Source organism: Caretta caretta, chromosome 12 (assembly GCF_965140235.1).
Source record: "Caretta caretta isolate rCarCar2 chromosome 12, rCarCar1.hap1, whole genome shotgun sequence".
Taxonomy (NCBI): Eukaryota; Metazoa; Chordata; order Testudines; family Cheloniidae; genus Caretta; species Caretta caretta.
Window position 1 is genome coordinate 6179016 of NC_134217.1, and position 20130 is coordinate 6199145.

Here is a 20130-nt window from a genome sequence, read left to right on the forward strand (position 1 = left end):
AGCTCCCTGCCTCAGTTTCCACAGCTGGGTCACTCTCAGAGTTCAATCACCTTTCTAGGTAACAAAAGTTAAAAAAAAAAAAAGTTCTGCAGAAAGGAATATTGATTGTGACTGAAGCCCTCCAAACTATTCAGACAAATGGGTGTGTGGTAAACCATATGTGCTGTGAAAGGCAACTGGGAGAAAGTGAAGCCATTCAGAACTGATTGGCTAAATGATGTTTGCTTATCAGAGGTTATCCTGTATTGCTTTCCGTCTCTATTTGGGTCATAGGATAATAACCCTTTTAGAGTGCCTTTTATCTGAATATCTCCCAGTGCTTTACAGAGCTATACGTAAGTATAATTATCACCAGTTTACAGATAGGGAGATCGAGTGCAAAGAATGTAAAAGACTTGACCAGCATGCCACAGTAATCCTGTGGAAGTCTATCTGTTTAGGGCTAAAGACTATACCATGCTCCTACTCTATTAAATATATAACTTTGTTTTTTTCCTTACAGGGTATTGAATATTTATATTTGTTACAAAATCTGAATTTATATTACAATCATATCTCATCCTTGCTGGAAGTGACTCGCCTCCAAACATTACCAGTCCTCTCAGAGCTGGATCTGCGCCTCAACCCCATTACCAGAAAAGAATCCGATTATAGACTGTTCGCTGTCTATACGCTACAAGCCCTGGAAAAACTGGGTGAGAGATATTACTGTTGAATGCTGAAGAAAAGGTATTCAGTAGCAGCAATCTGTTATTACTGGATCAGTGTCATAAACTGTTGTGGCAGTTCATACACACCATGGGAAGGAGCTTTCTCCCATGTCGTTTATCAGCTCCACAGGCTCCTCCCTTCTTGCTGAGTTTATAACCATGCAAATTGTGGTTCTTCCAAGTTCTGCAGGTAAAGCTGGCAAAACCAGTCATCTCTACAGTTCCCATAGTTGTGGTTCAGAGACCTTACAAGCTCTGCAAGTTTAACAGCTCAGTATTTTTCCTTCCTTTTCCTAGAAAATCCAAACAAACAATTGTATAAATGTAACTTTACAAATTTAAATCCTCAGCATAGGAAATGAAAAACATAAGACACTCCTAGTAATGCTGACTCAGCCACAAAGTGTTGCTTTGTAAAGGCTCATCCCTGGTCTACAGTCTTTTCTGCTGTGTGTAAGAAGGATTGTTTCTACAGTCTGTGCAGAGCTGCACTCCAGTTAAATGTTTTATAATTCTGTGTTTTTTCCGACTGTTTGAAGGTACTTGATTAGACCTCAGCATCACTTTATGCTCGACCTAGAATTAAGTCTTCATCCTGAATTTATCACGTTGCAGTCTGTTGCTATGGAAATAACTGAAGACAAAAGCAGGTTTATGACTTCACTACAGAATCCATGTGAAAGAGCTGAAGTCAAAGCAGGCGGTTGCCATGGCAGTAGACTGGAAAGTGAAGTATGCCCTATGTTGGCTAGCCTTTTTCCGTTTGGATACTCAGTTCAGTGCACAGCTACTATGAGTTAGGGAGGAGTGTGGCTAATAATTCTGTCCCTCTCTTGGCATGTCTGAGGCACTCTGACCCCAAAGTGGACTAAGGTAAGTATGTATACTTGGCTAAAATTTTAAAGAGCCTTGAGTAACTTAGGCCATGGCTACATGACAAAACTATGTCGACCTAACTTACGACAGCACACAGACACTACAGTTATTAAATCATTGGTGTGCACGCATGCTTGGCTCTTTGTAATAGTGGTGTGCGTCCTCACCAGGCGCGCTTGTTATCGATTGTATTGCCAGCATGAGGCACTGTGGGATGGCTGCTGAAAGGCAGTAACAGTTGTAAGTAATGCAGCCTCTACACTGACATTGCGCCCACCTAATTACATCAACCGTGACTCTACGCCGCTCGGGGAGGTGGTGTTACTACATCAGCATAGAGAGGCACTTATGTCGGCGGGAGCCAAATTTAAGTGAAGAGCCTTCCACAAGACGCAGGGCAGCTTATGTCAACCTAACCCTGTAGCGTAGACCAGGCCTCAGTCCCTTTTCAAAAGTGATTCCAGCACAAGAGAGCCTAGACCTTATTCAAAGTCAATGGAAGTTAAGCTCCTAATTCAGAGGCACACTTGAAAAGTTTACTATTGGTATTTAGATCCTAGCTTAAAATCTCTGTTGGAGCCATGGTAATGAACAGCACCACTCTGCTCCCTTAAATTCCTCCCCACCTTGACTTAGATCTTTTTAGGCCTGGCTTTGGAATCATCAGGTGTTTTGCTGTGGACATCGATTTCAATGTTGTAACGAGGCAGGGCTTCTCCTCACCCTGCAAAGGATCCATTGCCACACCCAGAGTCTCTTTTAGATGGTTTTATTTTCCCAAACTTAAGCAAACCAAACAAACACAGTTCTGCAGTTCACGCTGGGCTATAACTCCTAGGGGATGTTTCCTCTTTACCTTTCAGGCACTCATTCTGCTTCCTCTCCCATGGGACACTGGAAACCTTGCTTCCTACTTCTGACTCATTAGGTCTTTCTTACTTCCCCAGGTCAGGGGCCCTCCTAATCCGGGACCAGGTCTAAGAAATTAGGTTGCTATAAGGCATTCCAACCCCTGGTGTAAGCAGTGCTATGTTGATGAGAGAGCTTCTCCCATCAACAGAGCTACCGCCTCTGGGGGAGGTAGAATATCTATGCCGATGCAAGAAGCCCTCCTGTCAGTATAGGTAGCATCTTCACTGAAGTGCTACAGAGGCACAGCTGCCCTTGTACAGTGTTTTAGGGGTAGACCAGCCCTGGGTCAGCTGGTGCAGCACAAGTACACTGGCCCTGCTCCCTCTTAAAGCGTCAGTCACCCTGTAACAAATGTCTACGTTGATTTTATTATATTCATCTGGGGTCTCATGGTCTCTGAAACAACCATAAAATTGGCTCAGGTAGCTCTGTAGCATACTGGGGGAGTTGGGCCACATTGTGTTGGGTCCTACAAACACAGACTGTTCCTGCCCTGGAGGGTTTAGGATTTAAAAGACCTAAACAAATGAAGGGGTGGGGATGGGGCTGTAACATATAAACCAATGAATGTAATGATAAATTGGCTTGATTTTGTGCTAGTTACATGTTTTGTTGTTGAGCTATTTATTTCACGTTGGGTGAGGTAGGGTGACCATGAATAGCAAGGAAAGAGGAGTTAATAAAAGTAAGGGAACAAGAACAGAAAGAAAGGGACAGTCACAGCTCACCACGTGCCTAGCCAAGTTAAGAAAATGTGCTCTACTTCTGGCTGTCCTTGAAAAACACCTGAAGATTCCAACTGGTGCAGAATACTGTGTAACTCACTTCTTAAGGAGGGTGAGCTGCTATGAGCATGTAACACCAATGCTCTGTACTGGGATATCGGATTCTTCTTTGAGTGCAATTCAAGGTGTTAGTTATGGTCTTTAAAGCCCTGAATGGGACTCTCCCATCTGGGTGTTCTCTCTCTAATATATCCTACTGCAGGAGTTACAATCTTCTTGGATCCTTGGGTTAGACTGTCTGTAGTGGGCAGGGGGGTGTTCTCCGTGGAGAGCCATGCCTCTGGGCCTTTTCCCTCCAGTGGTCAGCCAGAGCCAGAGTCTGGAAAGCTTCATGACATAGACTAAAAGACTTATTGAATTGGGCAGCCATTTGAAAATCTTTGGCTTAACGTAACAGGGATTGGAGTTTTGCTAAGGAACAGGGGTTCCATTGGTGGACCTTTCAGTGGCTTGAGACACTTGCATTTTGACTTCTTCAGACCTGCTGATTGTTTATCTTGGAGAGGTGCCTGCTCATGTATGCTGATATAAATTTCTGAATGAATGAAGTGATAATGAGGTGATAATTTCAGAATTATGGGCAAAACATTCCTGGGTATTTCTGAGCTATAGAAGCACCCAAATTGCTAGTAATGTGCACAGCACATTTTGTATTACTTACCCACAGCCCCAGTCCAGAACACTGCTGAGAGTCCCAGCAGCTAATGTAGCGTTTAGTCAGAGATCTCCATGTTTCAGCCTTGAACTCTGACACAGGGAAAGGTGAGATCTCACTGTTTACTAGTCACAGGATGTGATCTGGAGACAGCACACCCAGTGACAGGAAGGGGAGCAGACTGTAACTTCTTTCAGTCTTGTGTCGATAGAGCTTTCACTCCAAAAGGCTGGAGGCTGTTAGGCCCCCCTGCTCGTGTTCTAACTCTTCCAGTAGCCTGCCCTTCAAATGTTTTGCCCTTAGCCCCACAAACACCCCTCTAGCCACAGGTTTTTGTCCCTGTGCCAAAACCACCACCCTCAGCTTACTGCAGTGCAAAGAACCATGGGATATGGCCCCAGCTGTCTAAGGGCTTGACTACCTGGTGAAGTGATCCACTCTACGGGATTGTGATTTCTAAAGTGCGCTAATGTGTTGTGCATCAACTGATCTGTGTAGATGATGCAGATGCACACTAAAAGTTCCAGAATGCATCTTAACGTAATACTATTTCAGACAGCACTACGTTAAAGCACCCCAGCAGGGTTTGTGCCGCTCAATTAATGCACTACATGTTAGTGCGCTTTAGAAATCACACCTCCGTAGAGTGCATTACTGCACCACGTAGACAAATCTTTAGTGCCACACATGAGTGAGTGAAGCTCCAGCTATGTGGACACAGCAACTGGAGTGTTACTTTGCCGTGTGGCTCCTTTTACTCGAGCTAGGCCAGCTTGGCAGAGCTATCGTAAGTGTAGATAGCACACGTTAGTGTAATGTCTGAAAATTACAGCCTGAAAAGTGAAAGTTTAAGAAAGGCATAAGCAGTTGAAAGGGGGAGGGGGATAGAGTGGAGTTGTTTGTGTAATCTTCATTTAAAAAGGTGCTACCACTCCCTCAAACAAAAAAAATTCAATGCGTTCATCTTATGTTTCTTGGTGACACTAAATGCACACATTTGGGCAATGGGTGATAAAGCAATTTATCAGAATCTTAGAAATTAATTCCCTTCTGATTTTGAATTAACTTGCTAATAAAGTGATACGCTGAGTTTTCATATGAAAATACTTTTGTAATAATATTAGCAGCTGCACTGTGAGCGTATCCCATACATTCCAAATGGGGTTACGTATATCTTTTTCTTTGGTTAGGTTAATATGTTGTCAGTTTTCTAATCATTAATGGAATTTCATCTGGTGTGGGAAAGGCTTTAATTGTTAATATTTTACTTCCCCAAGTTGTGGTTATGCAGTATACAGGCTGTTGCTGTGGCAGTTAAGAGAGTCTGTTTTTGCTTACACTTGTGATAACAGACGTCCGGGCTTCACTGTAACGCTAGTGTGCTTATACGCAAAAGGAAATCTAGAAATGTTCAACTAATCTTTCCTCTTTTTAGATGACAGAATAGTGAGGGAGAGTGAAAGAAAATCTGCCATGCTGCATTTTGGCCTAAAGAGAAAAGAGGATTGTTTATTTTCTGAAAAAGAAAGCGTAAGGTAAGAAAGTTTGTTTTGTGTTTAATTGATAGTGCCCTACATAGTGATTTGATGTTCCTTTGCCAGGTAGACAAAGTCCCTGGAAATAAATATAACAAACCCTCTGCCATCAGGAATCTATGGGTATGTCTAGCCAGGGATAAAAAACCCACGGCTGGCTTGGGTCAGCTGACTCAGGCTCGTGGGGCTTTGGCTTCGGGGCTGAAAAATTGCTGTACAGACATTTGGGCTTAGGCTGGAGCCTGAGCTCTAGGACTCTGCGAGGGTGGAGAATCCCAGAGCTCGGGCTCCCCTGAGCCCGAATGTCTACGCAGCAATTTTTAGCACCATGAGCCCGAGTCAGCTGACCCTGGCCAGCCACAGCTGTGCTGAGGGTCTTTTATCCCTGTGTAGACATACCCTATGAGTCTCTGGGCCAAATTCAGCTTTGGGTAAGGAGATGCCACTCAACTGACTTCAGTTTGGCCCTGACGGTAAATAGTTACTATCCTTTGGAATTATCTCCTGTAGAAATCAAGGGCTGTAAAAAATGATTGGTACTTTACTGTTCTGCCTAAAATCTGTTCAACTCTGATTATCTAAAAAATGACTAAGCACTACAACGGAACGGAATATTATGGAACACACCTTAGCTATATCACTGGGAAATCAGTCTTTCTTTGCTTTGTGTCAATTTGCTAATTCATAGGGTTTTGTATTATTCAACTCAAGTTTTCTCTAAATTGTTTCAGTTCTTTACAGCACCATAAGTTGTACCTGTATTTACAAAATATATTGCTTTGGGTTATGCTACCAAAGGCAACATGCAACATGATTAACTGGCACACAGAAGTATATAATTTCTCTGAATATAAAAGGCAAGCTTTTGAAAAGAGCCCAGATTCCTTTTAGGTGCCTAACTCAAGTGGCAAGATTTTCTACCTTTGAAAATCTGGCTGCTTCAGCTGGGTGCCTAAACAGGACCTGAGCTCTTTTAAAAATTGGGCCAGCAGTGTTTTGCAATGTCTTATTAACACCAGACATGCAAGTGCTTGTCATGTATAAAGCAACTCTGTCTGTAGCCCAACTTCCCTAAAGGACCCAAATACAACAGTGGTAGGGATTTCCTTTTTCCACTCAACATACAGCATAAGTCATAGTACTTCTCTCTCCTTGCTTCACCAAAGTAACAATCAACAATATTTTAAATGCTGCAAAGGGCTCTGTTCCAGATTGGCATATACAAGTCTTGAAAATCTGTTTACATACCAGTAACTCTTTACAAATATTTTAACAAAATGTTGATCGCATTTACATAGCTGAAACAGTATAGAGAGAGGGTAAAGTGCCTGAACCCTGAGATATATTCAGCATATTTTTCTGCCCTGTCTCTGACTAAACCCATTGTGATCCCCATCCCATGAGGTTCTCAGTGCCTCCTGAACAGTGATGATTGTTCCCCAACTCCCATTGTCTTCACGGGAAAATTAGGGATCTCAGCCACTTCCAGGACTGACCATTTTACCATTGTCTTCAAAGGAAGCAAGATTAGACCATCCGATCTGAATCCATTTTAAGTTAATGTAAGGGCTTGTATACATGACCATTTAGTTCACAGCAAGCTGGAATATGAATCTACCCCATGCTAACCTGCCACACACTAACTTTCCATATGGACCCTGCTGATGCACACTGAGGGCTTGTCTATGTGGTGCTTTAAAGTGCACTAGCTGGGGTGTGAATTCTAGTGTGCACCATAGTGTCGCACATTAACTGGCCATGTGGACCCTGATGGCACTCACTAAAAGTTCCATAGTGCATGATGATATCATCCCATTTCGAACAGTCCTACATCCGTGTGCACTTAGGGAATGTGTAGTGCCTGCCAGGAGGGTCCATGCAGCCAGTTAGTATGCAATATGCTTGTATGTGCTAGAATTTATACCCCAGCTGGTGTACACTAGTGCACTTTGTAGACAAGCATTAATAGTTCCTTAGTGCACTTTGACTGAGTCCCGTTGCAAAGCAGGATAGATGAAAGCACACTAAGGAACTGTTTGTGGACCCTGCTGATGCACACTAACAGTTCCTTAGTGTGCTTTGATCTACCCCACTTTGAAACGGGACTGGTCAAAGCACTCTAAGAAATAGTTAGTGTGCGGAGATAGATTTACACCTCAAATTGCCATGAGCTAAATGTTTGAGTAGAACAGCCCTAAGAAAATTGTCACTCTTCTATGCTGGGATAGACAGTGGTTTACTTTGCAGCAAAGCCCGTTGCCAACTGTGTCCACATATCTATTCAGGGGACACCATCATAGGGCCTAATCACATCAGCCACACTATCAGAGGCTCGTTCACCTGCACATCTACCAATGTGATATATGCCATCATGTGCCAGCAATGCCCCTCTGCCATGTACATTGGTCAAACTGGACACTCTCTACGTAAAAGAATAAATGGACACAAATCAGACGTCAAGAATTATAACATTCAAAAACCAGTCAGAGAACACTTCAATCTCCCTGGTCACTCAATTACAGACCTAAAAGTCGCAATATTACAACAAAAAAACTTCAAAAACAGACTCCAATGAGAGACTGCTGAATTGGAATTAATTTGCAAACTGGAAACCATTAAATTAGGCTTGAATAAAGACTGGGAGTGGATGGGACATTACACAAAGTAAAACTGTTTCCCCATGTTTATTTTTCCCCCCTACTGTTCCTCACGTTCTTCTTGTCAACTGCTGGAAATGGCCCATCTTGATTATCACTTGATTATCAAAAGGTTGTTTTTTTTTTCTCTCCTGCTGATAACAGCTCACCGTAACTGATCACTCTCATTATAGTGTGCATGGTAACACCCATTGTTTCATGTTTTCTGTGTATATAAAATTGTCCTACTATATTTTCCACCGCATGCATCTGATGAAGTGGGCTGTAGCCCACGAAACCTTATGCTCAAATAAATTTGTTAGTCTCTAAGGCGCCACAAGTACTCCTGTTCTTTGTGGTAGAAGAGAAAGTGGTAGATCAGAAACTTTTGATATCTATGGCATGCCCTTTAAACCAGTCATATTTTTCTTGTCTGTACTTGCATCCAGAGGGTGGGGGTATTCTTTATAAAATGTAACTGGTAAGAAATGACATTTTGAGGAAGTAAAGGAGTGTAAACAGGGTACTAAAATTCTATTACATTTGGGTACAGTCGCAGGGCTTGATTCTGCCACTCTTACTCATATTACTCCACATCTAACCCTGGTAAATCTCTTTTCTGTTGCAGCTGTAGGGAGAATACAGTGAAGAACTATGCAGTAGATAAAGGGACTTCTTCAGTATCTAGTTTAGATATTGATAGTAGCAGAAATCAAACTGGTAAGTTGCTTCTTACCAATTAATGTAGCAAATACAAAGATGTATAGTAGGCCTGTATACAAGGTTGGAAATATGCAGGTATTGAAAATACAGGAGGAAGCGTAGCCTCATGTTTTGTTCTAACTAATTTTAGAAATCACTCAATAATTAGCATCTCTTTAAAAGGAAAAAGTTCAAGCTACTGACTACAGTCCATGTACCAAAACTAAAGTGCACTGCCTTTGAGATTTGGCTGTGTAGATCCACACTCTGGGCTTTGTGCATCCCCCATGCTGCTAGGTTAGAATCTGCTGTAAAGGAGTGATTGTTGGGGTCCTGGGGGTGTCCCATTGTGAGCCCAAATATGAGGCTGAAAGGTATTAAAAAAGAATGCACTCCCAACCTTTTCATTTCCTTTTTGGTCACGGGCTGCTCTGGGCTTCAAGGACCTTTGGCCCCCTTTTTGAGCTCTCTTACTCTTTAATAATCATCCTGCAAGGCCCAGACATTAGTGAGTGCACAATGTGCACGGTGCATGTTTTTTAGGGAGAGGTTTTGAAAATTGCAAATGATCAGGTAGTTCTTTCTGAGAATCAACGCTTCTCCCATAATAAAGCAACCGCTTTCTAGTTACCTCTGCAATGTTGAGTCATGGCTTCTAATTATTTTCTGTTTAACAGAGTCAAGCCAAAAGCAGTTAACTCATAAACTTCTGTTAAAATGCCAAGCAAAGGATTCCTCAATAAACACTTCATCTGCTTCTGCAGTACAGGCCAGCAGCTCAGCCAGAGAGAATAAACAATGCAGCAACACACTGGGAACACAAGTAAGACACTCTTGAGTTGTTGTTTAAGCACTAACAGTATGCTTGCACATTGCCTGCTTTTCTTTTAAGTGACTTGTATCTATTTTTGGTGATGCTTTAATTTTTTTTCTCCTTCCTTCCTTAGCAGTTGTATGTAATATGAGTGCAGATTGGATGGATAGCATAGTTTAGTTTAGCTTTTTTCTTTTACTTTAACATCATTTAAAAGGCACATTAAGTTCAGTGCAAAAATCTTTATGAATAGAACCTTAAGATTGGGAATTGAAATGCACAATAGTCAAGAAATTCGTAACTATGGTTCCTACAGCTACAATAAGTTGCCCACATATTAGGCCAGCTCAGATGTCCCAGAACTGCAGTTGGTACACATAGGGGCAGCATAGATAGCTTGATCCCAGGGCACACTGAATGGCTTGCTCTAACGTGGTAATAACAGCCCCAAATTGACGGTGTGGCACATGCTCTAGCCATGCCGTTAGCTCTCCCCATATGCTCCATATTGGCAGGAGTGGACAGTGTACCTCCACACTGGCTTGCCACCACCACCTGGTGACTCCCATCCACAAGGGGAAACTCCATTTTCCATCCTCTTTGGGCTACTTGAGCTGAGGCTATACTCTGATTCATTGTACCTACAGCTATCAGCTTAAAATCATAAATGGGTATATAGACTACTTCAGACATGCAGCGTGACCTAGTTCCCCTGGGTGTGGGAATCTTTACTTTTGATTGTCCTGATGTTTGTGTTTAATTCTTAACCTTAATGCAGACTTCTAATGAAGCAGACGTACTGTGGGTTTGAATTCTTGGTGCTAGTGACTTCATGTTTGAAAAGCTTCTTTTAAATTTGTGTTCAAGCCTGCACTCTTGTGTTCTGCACCTAATTTGTTATCAGTGTTGCCATCTGTAGCCATAGAAAGTCTCTCTGTCTTGTAGCCTGGACAGGATGGGCACAGTTGCAGTCCTTTCACTCAGGGAGCACAAGGGCTAGACAAGCCCATGGCTTCACATTTTCAAATTTTCTTTTAATAAGTGGATGACTCGGACCCTTTTGTGTCGGTACGAAGTGCATGATTTGATGTTTCAAATATTTTTCAGCTGGAAGAAGTGGCAGGAAAACAGTTGCTGAATCACAGTCATCTGGAAGATGGTAAATCTTTCAATCTTCAATTTTCTTTCAACAATGGGACTTTTAATTCTTTCCTATACCAATAATAATCCTGTAATTCTTTTTCAAATTCATCCTGCTGCACTACTGAATCTAATATTAACATTGGAACAATTTACCTCTGCTTGTGGTGGATTCTCTATCATAGGCAAATTTTAAATCCAGATTGGGTGCTTTTCTAAAAGATCTGCTCTTGTACAAACAGGAATGAATTCCAGGAAATCCTATGGCCTGTGCTATATAGGATATCAGACTAGATGATCACAGTGGTCCCTTATGGCCTTGGAATCTCTGAATCTATTAATTGACTGTTCCAGTCGAAGTGGTGCTCTGAGTATAGTTGTCATGTATGTCCTGTACACGATAGGCCGAAGGGCTGCTACAAACAGGTCAGGATTTTGTACCAGGTATGGACTGGCCACGGAGCTTCCTGCTCAGTGATACACACGTAGGTTCACTGTAGTCTCCTTTACTGTTCTATCCGGTATGACCGAGGTTAGCTTAAATAAGGTATATTACAATTTGTTAGTCTCTAAGTCCTGGTCTACACTAGGACTTTAGGTCAAATTTAGCAGTGTTAAATCGATGTAAACCTGCACCCGTCCACACGATGAAGCCCTTTATTTCGACTTAAAGGGCTCTTAAAATCCATTTCCTTACTCCACCCCTGACAAGTGGATTAGCGCTTAAATCGGGTCAAATTTGGGGTACTGTGGACGCAATTCAACAGTATTGGCCTCTGGGAGCTATCCCAGAGTGCTCCATTGTGACTGCTCTGGACAGCACTCTCAGCTCAGATACACGATTGTTTGCCATTGCTCTGACGCAGGGAGGGGAGACTGACGACACGGCTTACAGGGTTGGCTTACAGGGAGTTAAAATCAACAAAGGGGGTGGCTTTACATCAAGGAGTATTTCAGGTAGGACTTCAGGGAGGGTTCCAATAAGAAATGGTGCACCTAAGTTATTGTTCTTATTGGAACAAGGAGGTTAGTCTGGCCTGTGATTCATAGATGGCTAGATTTACCTCGCTGCACCTTCTCTGTGACTGAGTGCTGTGTGACCTAGAGGAATGAGTCCCCTAGACGGGGGGCGGAGGGGGAGGGTTGCAAATGAATACAAAACAAATCTGGTCTATTTCTTGTTTTGATACACTCCATCTATCTTTTACATCTTTGGCTGGCAGCAGACGGTGCAGAAGGACTGCATGCCATCCACATCCCATGGCTGCTCGGCAGAAGATGGTACAATAGGACTGCTAGCCATCCTCATCTCTTGCCTGCCTGGCAGAAGATGATGCAATAGGACTACTAGCAATCTGTATCACCTGCGTGCTCACCATAAGATGGTTCAATAGGACTGACTGCAGGACTAAAGAGAATGACCTGATCAAGTCACTCCAAATTTAGTCCCTGCGCCCATGTCTGCCCAGGCGCTCCTGATCGACCTCACAGAGGCGACCAGGAGCACCTCGGACATGACGATGATGGCTACCAGTCCTATTGCACCATCTGCTGCCACAAGGCAATGGGTTGCTGCTGCTGTGTAGCAATGCCGTACCGCGTCTGCCAGCACCCAGGAGACATACGGTGACAGTGAGCTGAGCGGGCTCCATGCTTGCCATGGTATGGCGTCTGCACAGGTAACTCAGGAAAAAAGGCGCGAAACGATTGTCTGCCCTTGCTTTCACGGAGGGAGGGAGGGAATGGGGGCCTGACAATATGTACCCAGAACCACCCGCGACAATGTTTTAGCCCCATCAGGCATTGGAATCTCAACCCAGAATTCCAATGGGCAGCAGAGACTGCTGGAACTGTGGGATAGCTACCCACAGTGCAACGCTCCGGAAGTCGACTCTAGCCTCGGTACTGTGGAAGCACTCCACCGAGTTAATGCACTTAATGCACTTAGAGCATTTTCTGTGGGGACACACACACTCGAATATATAAAACCGATTTCTAAAAAACCGACTTCTATAAATTCGACCTAATTTCGTAGTGTAGACATACCCTAAGGTGCCACAAGTACTCCTTTTCTTTTAGCACCATCTAGTGGTTGAACAGTATAATACAGTCACCTCAACTGCTAGAAGAGGGCCTCCTCCTCCCTGATTGAACTAACCTCGTTATCCCTAGCCTGATTCTTGCTTGCATATTTATACATGCCTCTGGAAATTTCCACTACATGCATCCGACGAAGTGGGTATTCACCCACGAAAGCTTATGCTCCAGTACATCTGTTAGTCTATAAGGTGCCACTGGACTCTTTGCCGCTTTCACAGATCCAAACTAACATGGCTACCCTTCTGTTACTTCAGTATAATACAGTTAAGCATTCCATTACATCTCCTAAGGTTTACATTCCTACCATTTACAAAATGTACACTATCACCCTATCTTTAAAGTTCAGTACAGATCAATGTGTTAAGTATCTCTGAATTGGTACTCTCTCTGTTCTGGTTTTCTAATTACACTAGTAACAATATATAACAACTTGATCATCTGGCAGTCTATTAGTTGCAACGACCGGCAGAGGTCGGTTTGGAATTCTTGAATTTTCTTCTGCATCTGTCATGTGTAAATTTTGCTCGGATTGCTCTTTCTGAGGAACAAACTGTAGATGTTGATAGCTTCTGTTGAACTCTCCACTGTTGGTCTCAGTCACATATGATCAGGGCCGGATTTAGGGACAGGAGACCGAGACAGCTGTCTGGGGTGCTGGGGTTGAGGGGGCACCAGGTGCTGTTTTTGTTGTTAGCATGAATAAATACAACTTTACAGATCCTAGCCTAATGTGCAAATGTATTGTCTTATATGACGGATAAATCATGCGTGCAAATCGTGCATCAAAATAATCAAATGGGCTACAAATGCAATAAAAAATAAGGTATTCAAAAGTTTAACAAATGAGGGGGGGTGCCAAAGACGTTCCTTGCCTGGGGTGCCATTTGGTGTAGGGCCAGCCCTGCACATGATTTGAGCACTGAATTATTTTTCTTTATTACTGCTGTAGTTGGCTATCCAATTTGACACAAGCGTGGTCACCAGGTTTTAGAGAACTGCCTAGTCTACCTGAGCGTCATCTGTTGTAAAAGTTTTCATAAGCTGTTTTTCCTTTTATCTGATTTGGCTACTCTTTGTGTCTGGCCACTTTGGAGATAGATTCTTTTCCAGAGTTGGAACAAAAAGAAAAGGAGTACTTGTGGCACCTTAGAGACTAACCAATTTATTTGAGCATAAGCTTTTGTGAGCTACAGCTCACTTCATCGGATGCATACTGTGGAAAGTATAGAAGATCTTTTTATACACACAAAGCATGAAAAAATGGGTGTTTACCACTACAAAAGGTTTTCTCTCCCCCCACCCCACTCTCCTGCTGGTAATAGCTTATCTAAAGTGATCACTCTCCTTACAACGTGTATGATAATCAAGTTGGGCCATTTCCAGCACAAATCCAGGTTTTCTCCTCCCCTCCCTCCCCCCACAAACCCACTCTCCTGTTGGTAATAGCTTATCTAAAGTGATCACTCTCCTTACAATGTGTATGATAATCAAGAGTTGGAACAGCAGTTCTGAGTTGTCTTCCCGTCAGGAATTGTGCTAGGCTATATCCAGCACCTCCTGCTGGTGTTGTCTCTAGCTCAGAAGAGCAAGGACTGGATTTTCCTGCTGCAGGATTTTCACAAGTGCTGCTTTGCTCTCTGCTCACAAGCACAACTGCAGAGGTTGATAGTGGTTGGTCCAGCTGGGCAGTGGCCCCTCCATCATAGGTCCCCTGCCAGCTCACCAATGTCTCCTCACTGCACAGGCTCCCAGCTCTCACACCCTTTACTTGTTGCAGCAAAAGAGTTAAAACTTCAAAACCATTAGCACTGGATCTTGCAAAGTCCACTAGAGAAGTATGTTACTCTCTTTGAATTTCCACTGTTTGAAAGTTGTTGGAGATTTTGGGGGGCAATGAACATCACAAAAAGAACATGATTGTGAATGGTGACAGGTCATCTAAATGTGAGGCTTAAGAGAAATGGTGGAAGCCCCATCATTTGAGACATTTAATACTGGAATTTTTCAAGCACTGGGGAATATGTTGTAAGGAATAATCCTGAATTGGTTCTTGTAGGAGAAGGGATAGCTGAGATCTAATGGACCTTTTCCATCTCTAATGTATGATTTCATAAGTGTGTACAACATAAGACATGTTACATTCAGGTGCCTGCTTTCTTATGATTTCTTTCTGTGGGGGCCAGTTCTTCATAGGAGGCTTACAAATGCAGGCAACTTAAGTGCGAAGTTGGAATATGAATAAAAATAACTTTAGGTGAATGTTTTGCAGTTTTCACAATTTTTAACTCCTATGTTTGTGCTTGTTTTTTGCCAGAATACAGATCCCTTCCATCACCACCACAAATGCGTTCATCCCTGCGCTCCCCAGACAAAATAAGAGCCGGACTCACAAGAGGAGGATTTCGGGTGACTTTTTCAGAAAACGATTCCTTAGACTCCTCTCTTGAGAAGGACATAATAGAAAAACCTAATATTTATTACCTTAACCAGGACATTTCTTCAACGAAGAAATTGCATTTGAGTGACACCAACAAAACGAACCCATACAAGTCACACAGAGATACTGGTCTAGATAGTTATGACCACCTCTACCTTTCCTCCACCCCTCAGAACAAGGACTTTAAGAGACTTCAAAAAGATAAGAGAAGTACAAATTTCAGAGATTACAGTGTAAGCCCTGCTAATGAAATTAAGACAACTTCACAGTCCACTAGTAGTGATCTACTGACACAGCACACTGAGATGGACAATAGCACTCGAAGCCTCTTAAAATTCAGTTCAGGTAAAGACATACTTACTTTTCTTAATGGTTTTACTTTTGAGAGGTTCAGGCCATGGCAGGGAGGATTGTATTTACTGCCATTCCTACTTTTGTGGCCACTAAATGAATTTTAGGCCCTGGCTAACCTACAAATAAAAGCCATGTTCGTTCCAGGATATGAGAGAGACAAGGAAGGTGAGGTAATCTTCTATTGGACCAGCTTTGCTGGTGGAAGATACAAGCTTTCAAACTACACAAAACTCTTCTTTGATCTGAGGAAAGAAATCAGATTGTTTGAGTTAAATACAAGTTGGGACAGATAGTTAAGCATAAGAGGTAACGTGTTGTAGGAAGTCACTGGAGATAGAGTAGGCAATAAGGGTTAGCTTGTTTATATAAAAAGAGTTTGAAGTGGGCCATTAAAGTTTAGCTAGCAGGTGTGTATTACAGGTTTTTGTAATGAGCCATGAAACCAGTGTCCCTGTTAAATCCATGGCTTTTAGTGTCTAGCAGCATGAACTTCAGTTCCCAGGCTCATCTTTTGAAGACGTTGTGTAGGTTTCCCTTGAGGATGAGTATTGAAAGATTGGGTATGGAGTGATCATTTTGTGAAAAGTGTTCGCCCAGGGGTGATATGGTGTGTTTGTCTTCTATCACTTTTCTGAGTGAGTTCATTTGAGAGCGTAGTGATTGTCTGGCTTCACCCACATAGCTGTTGGGGCATTTGATAAAACCCTGTCAGGGAGCATGATTATAACTCAGTTGTCCCCTACGCTGATTGCAAATATAGTTCCAGATAGCAGAGGAATCTCATAATCAGAGTAAAGCCTGATCTGGACAAACACCGTGAAGGGCCAATGTACATTACGAGTTGGAACCATGTTAAGAAAAAAAACAGTTTTAACCAGACTCCCTGACAATTTTATTTGTGGAGTAGATAGGACCTTGTTTTTACCTCTCTATCCACGTGTGTCATGGGCTGACTCTAGGTCTGTTGAGGGGTCCATATTTGACTAGTTGCAGAGCTCTGAACGCAAGCTCACTTAGATTGAAGCCTCTTTTAGATTCCTAATATACTAGCACAGGTGGATTTCTCTTGTTTTCTTTTTTATTAAGGCAAAGTTACAATAAAATGGTAACATGCTGCATGATACGTTATTTATTCAGGAGCAGGTTAATATTCAAAGAGGCCGGCTAAAGATTCTGGCTTCTTAGCTAAGGAGCTCTCCTCTGCACTAAAAAGCGTGATCAAATTTCTAAATACCTATACTCTTTTTGGTTCTTCTCTTTTGTACTTGATGTGAAAGCTTTTTCATTACAAGGACAGTCCATGTTGTGCTGTACCACAACTCCAGTAGTGGGAGGGGTCACACCTTTCCAATAATAATGCAATACAAAGCTTACCTTCTAATAATAAACAAATACATTAATTTGATCAAAGACATAACTAGGCATTTTAGCACCTGGGGCGAGCAAGCATATTTGTGCCCCCCCAGAGGTGACGCTTTGGGGAGCACATGGGGTCATGCGCCCACTCACATTTCTGCCTTCCATTTAGCACTGAGGTATTCAAACTGTGGGATGAACCCCACAGTTTGAAATCATTGCATCCTTCCAGGAGCCGGTGGATTGGAAGCTGATGGGAGCTGCTCGGGCCCCAGGCTCTTCACACTGTGGGAGCAGGGGTGCTGCCCAGCCTCCCTCCCTGCCCTGCTCCCTGAGCCGGGCTGCCTCTGCACAGCCAGACACTCCCCAGGCATGGTGAGTGGCACAGCTCCGAGCTGCACCCCTGATATGCTCTTGCCCCTTCCCCAAAGGAGCCCGGCACCACTGACCTGGCTCCTCAGGAGCAGCAGCAGAGTCAGGAGCGCCAGGGCAGTGGCGAGTAAGGGCATCTGGTAGCACCTCATGGCAGTCAGGCTACGCGGGCAGGGGACGGCCCTGGGGGTGTCGCTGGCTGGTGCCGGGCTCTTTCAGGGGAGAGGCATAAGTGCTTCAGGGGTGCTGCTCGGAGCTGTGCTGACCAATCTGCCTGGGGAGCGCCCAGCCTGCTCCAGAAACCTATCTCCTGTACTGCCCAGCCCTCTCCTGGGCAGCGCAAATATATTGAATCCATTATTCCTTTAAGTGCACCAATTTGTTACCCCAAATGGAGTTTCCCAGACCCTTCAATTTAAACACACTGGATTAGCTAAAACAATAAAACAAGTTTATTAACTACAAAGAGAGGGTTTAAGTGAATACAAGTAATGAGCATAAAAGTCAGAAATGGTTACAAGAAAAATACAGATAAAAGGCTTAATAATTCCTAACTTACCAAACTATATTAGATTCAAGCAAAGTTTCTCACCACATGCGTCCAGCACATTCTAAGATTATTGACCAGACTCTCAAATCAGGGTCCTGCCCCCAGAGTCCAACACCTGCTTCCTTTGTCTCTTCAGGTGTAATTAATGTGATTGGCAGGGAGAGAGAGGGGGGTGCCTTAGGGTGTTAGTCCCTCCCGTTTATAGTTTCAGTCCCCCTCTTGAAAAACATTTCCAGCTGAGAACCAGGAGCCAAAGAGTTTGTGTGGAAGGATGATCCCTGCTGTTTTTTTCACCTGTTTGAACTTCCTTTTGTCTTCCCTTCCTGCTTGATGGCTCTGTTTACTGCTTAAATGCAAATTCAGCAGAGCACATGTTCCTTTGTTTAGGACAGTCCTGTTTGCCAACTTCTGTTTGGACAGTGTTGTGGGGTTTGGATCTTCTGTTAATAACACCATTCAGAGGAATCTTATAAATTCACATTCAATGGTGCCACACATTTTACCAGGAGAATACTGATCAGCAAATTGAGTGTTCAAATGATACCTTACAAGGCCTATTTTGTACAATGCTTATTACAGTCGTGTGTAGGGTGTGAATACAAGGGTGTCTATTCTGTCACAACTGGATAATACTTCTCCCCTACCCCATGACTACAAGGCTCATCAGGAACTGTTTAAGAGGATGACCACAGCTCTTGATATTTAAATGGAGTGAGAAGTCACACAGACTGGTGGATGTTTTAGCCCTGGCAAGTACCTGTAGAGTAGCCCTCCCATCAATGAGTCTATCCTTGAGCCCGGCAAGGTGTTATGCCAGACCCCATCTTCTCTTCCCCCTACTGTAAAGAGAGCAGAAAGGATGTACTGTGTCCCCTTGCAGGGGTTTGAGTATCTGTGTACCATATCCCTTGAGGCTGCCTAGTTGTCTCTGCTACTAATGAGAGAGAATGCGCACCACCAGACATCAGTGCTCAAAGGAAAAGAGACAAAAAAAATTGGGTCTATTTGGAAGAAAAAATTATTCCACAGGAAGTTTACAATTTAGGATTGCAAACCAGCAGGCTGTGCTGGGTCATTATGATTTTACCTTGTGGGAAATGTTTTAAGGGTGAAGAACAGGCTACTGGATGAGGTGAAACAGGAGTCTGCTGCAATAGTGGATGAGGGCAAATTAGTGGCCAAGATGGCTCTCCAGGTCAGTCTAGATGGGGATAACTCTGCTGCTCAGGCTATGGCCATTGATATGGAGAGGTGTTCATGACTCCCGTCCTCCAGAGGTTCAACTCAACAGCCCATTTAAGGTCTCCCATCTAAGGGTCCTTTGCTGTTTTCAGGCAAAACAGATGATAGGCTGTGTAGCCTAAAATATTTAAGGGCAACACTTAAGTCTCTGGGCATCTGTATGCCAGCAACAAAAACAAAGCGGTATCACCCTCAGCATCCTCACTGGTATCCAGCTTTTATGCCTTGTATCCAGGACCTGTCCAGACAGAAGAGCAGAAATTACAAGATGCATCCACCTCCTCCCTCATCTTCTGCAGCCGCTACTTCTTCTTGGCAAGCTGGTTTTTCCAGTCAAGCTTCTTGACACGATGGTCGAGGACAGACAACCGGTCCCCAGCATGCAATCATCTCCTACCCTGCTATTTGTCAATCGTTTATCCCACTTCCTATGAGCGTAAATGACTTTAAGCTACAAAATGTGATGCTCAAGTGGGGCTATATCTTTCTGGCCCCTATACCTATGACTGTAGCAGAGAGCCTTAAAATATGAAGCATCTCCTGTAATGTCAGTGGCTTGAGAATAAATGCTCTTCTGGTGATCTGGCAGAGTGCAGTGATCAGCAGTCACATGTGCATGGATGTGGTGGGAAGTAGTATGAGGACATGACAAGAAGACAATCATGGCTACACTGTTACCCAGGGTTCTTTCAACCCAAAGATCTTGGTAACTTTTACTCTGTGTGAGTGGTGTCAGGTAATAAATCGGGAGACACGGCCGTCCGACCGATAGATGGTTGGCACAAACCGGACAACACCAGAGTGCTTTCACTTAAAGCTAAACTTTACTTAGTCTCAAGCACTTATGCACACGTCCGCAAGAGGTTAGTAAAACACCCCCAACCCTTGATAATTACCAAAGCTGAGTGTGGCTCTCGAGTGGCACAGTGGCAGCCCGTCTGCCGCTGGGAAACA

General features: G+C 43.4%; 1 protein-coding gene across 9 annotated transcripts in view; it reads left to right on the forward strand.

Annotated features, from left to right (window-relative positions):
* LRRC36 (leucine rich repeat containing 36) overlaps positions 1 to 20130 on the forward strand; it is a 79968-nt gene that overhangs the window by 5376 nt on the left and 54462 nt on the right. For 7 of the 9 annotated variants that reach the window (XR_007359283.2, XM_048870753.2, XM_048870754.2 and 4 more), the window contains exons 3-8: positions 503 to 695; positions 5374 to 5473; positions 8738 to 8829; positions 9489 to 9634; positions 10733 to 10784; positions 15180 to 15647. Coding sequence is in view for 8 of the 9 variants with exons in the window: in XM_048870753.2 (XP_048726710.1) it covers positions 503 to 695; positions 5374 to 5473; positions 8738 to 8829; positions 9489 to 9634; positions 10733 to 10784; positions 15180 to 15647 (1051 nt within the window). In the remaining variant the exon portion in view is untranslated. Of the gene's footprint in view, positions 1 to 502; positions 730 to 1458; positions 1584 to 5373; positions 5474 to 8737; positions 8830 to 9488; positions 9635 to 10732; positions 10785 to 15179; positions 15648 to 20130 lie in introns of those variants that run through there. The other 2 variants (XM_048870758.2, XM_048870759.2) reach the window with 2 other exon arrangements.